Below are 3,501 nucleotides of genomic sequence, written 5' to 3'. Positions count from 1 at the left end.
TTTTAAATGTTTATTATTGTAACATCGTTACTGAGCTTCTCGCCACCAGGACATTTGCAATATTGTTTATATTTCATAGCAAATTGAACGCCGTAACCCACGTTTAGTTATTACATGAATGGAGTAGCCTTGGAATCAAACCACACCGCTGAAAGTCTAAAGTCTCTTCAGCCAACTTGGCTTCTTTTAGGATCATATTGCTTATGTGCACGAGACACATACAGTATGTCCCCCACTTGTCAAGATAGCCAGAATTACATTTCCGGTACGATTTTACGCAACAAAATTGACTAAAACCATGTTGTTGCTTTATGGTGGCAACTTATTTTGAAAGAAAAACAGTCTTTTCCGCTCTTACTTTCTTCCTATCTCGAGTTCACTTGACGCGTGTTTTCAACAGGTGCCAAAAATGAATGTGCAGCAAAACTGTCAGTAAGCCGAGTGGAAAAGAACAGTCTTAAATAAAATAGAATTGGAGCAAGTTGTGGGTGGTGATTTAACGGAATGCTTTATTTCCTTATTTTCCTTTTAGTACGCCATCCATCTGACCTCTGACCCAGAATAAACAGGTTGTATTCAACCTCTCAACCCCTGTGACATCCCCCTTGGTCTACTGAAATGTGGGTTTTAATTTGTGATTGCCTTTAGAAGTCTTAAAGCATGTTTAGATGTGAAAATAATGAGATAAAGGAAATCACTGTTCGCAAGTCTCTGTATTTGTCAGGGTCATATACACCTATGCTGTATAATCTTAAAACTGGTCTATACTCTGTAGAATGACTGTAAAAAGTTCACCACAGTTGGTCCCATTCAGGATACACTACATAGAACTCCTTTCTTTATGTAAAGGCTTCTGGAAACTCATTTGACCCATAAGTGTATGTTTGGATTATGGATGAAAAGGCTGGGCTAGTAGGGATGAAGGTAACATACTTTACTCTGATTAGGATTAGGTTAGATTACAAATAAATACATGTTTTAATCATAATCAAATTACACATATTGTGTCCTTTAAACGTCCCCGGCTTGGCCTATCTTGATTTCAGGAAACATGGCGCACGTCTTGAACTTCAACCTCGGAAATTTATTCAACCTCGTTAATCTGTTTGTCAAAACGCAAATCCATCACTCAAAATTCTCGCGATATATGGCGCCGTTATATAAGGAAACATCGGGGGTGCCTCGTCCACATTGAGGGGCGTTGGGTTTCCTAGAGGACCTTGGTGAAGTTGGGAAAAGTCAGGGGTCTCATATCTGCACAAGAAAGATCCAACCATGTCGGACGCGGTGATCAGTTTCCTGAAGGACTTTTTGGCCGGTGGCGTTGCCGCTGCCATCTCCAAAACAGCTGTCGCTCCCATTGAGAGAGTCAAGTTGTTGCTGCAGGTAAACTAATTGAACCAAATGTTGCCCAAAGCCTGGTTTCATGTTCATTCTTTTGTGCGTAAAGTGTGCGTAAATGTTGGGTTACTGATAAACCAATCGCTAAAATGTAAATTTGGAATAGGTTTTTGTGGACAAAAAGTCCAACTGTGCTATGGTCTGGTTCCTATGGTCTGGTGCGTAATGTCAAAGGGCACGTGAGAGGTCCTGCGTCAATGTGGAGATGGTTTTACGCACTGCACTTTGTAATGTTGCTGCTATGATGGCGATGGTGACGAGGCCTCCTAATTAGTGTCAATAAAATGGACATAATAGTAGTTTGTGAGCTATTGGTACGTTTATTAAGTGTATTATTACTCCAATATAACAGATGTTCGTACTAATATTTAGTGAAATTGAATTGCTAAATTTAACTTGAACTATGTAATTTAATACACAGCGGATTCTCAAGTGACAGGAGTGTGCATGTAGACTGGTAGGCCTACAACTACACAAAGCAATGCCTGACCGACTAAGATTAAGTAAATCCAAGAAGTTTTTAAAATTGGAATAGGCTACAAAACAGTATTTGTTTTTCGTTAATAGAACATGGGGCATGACAACGTTCCTTTACACAAAATGTTATAAGATAATTATTTACATTTAAGGTAGTTAATGTGTCTTTTTAATGTTTTTATTATCTTCACTTGTAGGTCCAGCATGCCAGCAAACAGATCACCGCAGAGATGCAGTACAAGGGCATCATGGACTGTGTGGTAAGGATCCCAAAGGAGCAGGGCTTTATTTCCTTCTGGAGAGGCAACCTGGCCAACGTGATCCGTTACTTCCCCACCCAAGCCCTCAACTTCGCCTTCAAAGACAAGTACAAGAAGATCTTCCTTGGTGGTGTGGATCAAAAAACACAGTTCTGGCGTTACTTCGCTGGTAATCTCGCATCTGGCGGTGCCGCTGGTGCGACTTCGCTCTGCTTCGTCTACCCTCTGGACTTCGCCAGAACAAGACTCGCTGCCGACATCGGCAAGGGCGCAGCTGAGAGAGAGTTCACCGGTCTTGGAAACTGCCTCACCAAGATCTTCAAAACCGATGGCATCAAGGGTCTTTACCTCGGATTCAACGTGTCAGTGCAGGGCATTATCATCTACAGAGCGGCCTACTTCGGATGCTTCGACACAGCTAAAGGTGCGCACATCTGGTCGACCTGATTTTATTATGTTTTTAATGTAGTATGTGCATTTAGTTTTTCATGACGAGCGGGTGATTTAACTCCTCCCTCATACAGGTATGCTGCCAGATCCCAAGAACACTCACATCGTCATCACCTGGATGATCGCCCAGACTGTCACTGCTGCAGCTGGTATTGTCTCATACCCCTTCGACACCGTCAGACGTCGTATGATGATGCAGTCTGGACGCAAAGGAGGTGAGCGTCACTCATGCTTGTGGAATCATGTCCTTATAGTGATGGATTTGCATTTTACGCATGCATCTATGGGCATTGTGCTTCACTATTCATGTCTCCATTTCCACAGCTGACATCATGTACACGGGCACAATCGACTGCTGGAAGAAGATCCTTAAGGATGAGGGAGGAAAAGCCTTCTTCAAGGGTGCCTGGTCCAACGTGATCAGAGGCATGGGTGGTGCCTTTGTGTTGGTGCTGTATGATGAGATCAAGAAGTACACATAATAAACTTTATAATCTCCCAGTCCCCAAGGAAACCCTTCACTTGGTTTAAGTCTTAAGTATTGCAATAGAGTGATAACAGCTTGTGGTGAATTACAATGTGGGCATGTACAGGTAGGTATGTATACTTGACCTGGGTTAACATGCCTCCTCATAAAAATGTATATATCCCATCTACAACGCACAAACAGTCTTTTAAGCCAGTGTTTCAGTGGAGATGTTGTGATGATGCAAAAGATAATGTCACTACCTGTCATATATCAGAGTCGAGTTTGTACAGCAGTTGCTGAGGCACTTGTGTTATGTTGTGACCACTCTGACCCATGTATCCCACTTCACACATTATTTTATTAAGAATAAAGATGTATTAATCTCATAGTTCATTATTTTGGATGTATGTTCTGTTGTAGTGGCAACATGTCATCTGCAGTTAA

General features: G+C 41.9%; 1 protein-coding gene across 1 annotated transcript; it reads left to right on the top strand.

Moving 5' to 3' along the window:
* Positions 1 to 1,211: 1,211 nt before the first annotated feature.
* Positions 1,212 to 3,429, top strand: slc25a4 (solute carrier family 25 member 4). The gene is made up of 4 exons (XM_078269669.1): positions 1,212 to 1,386; positions 2,076 to 2,562; positions 2,663 to 2,803; positions 2,913 to 3,429. The coding sequence occupies exons 1-4, from the start codon at positions 1,276 to 1,278 to the stop codon at positions 3,068 to 3,070; spliced, it is 897 nt and encodes a 298-aa protein (XP_078125795.1). The 5' UTR covers positions 1,212 to 1,275; the 3' UTR covers positions 3,071 to 3,429.
* The last annotated feature ends 72 nt before the right edge of the window (positions 3,430 to 3,501 follow it).

Source organism: Sander vitreus, chromosome 2 (genome assembly GCF_031162955.1).
Source record: "Sander vitreus isolate 19-12246 chromosome 2, sanVit1, whole genome shotgun sequence".
Lineage (NCBI taxonomy): Eukaryota > Metazoa > Chordata > Actinopteri > Perciformes > Percidae > Sander > Sander vitreus.
The sequence above is the reverse complement of the archived record's forward strand: the minus strand, read 5'-3'. Positions and strand labels throughout refer to the sequence as shown.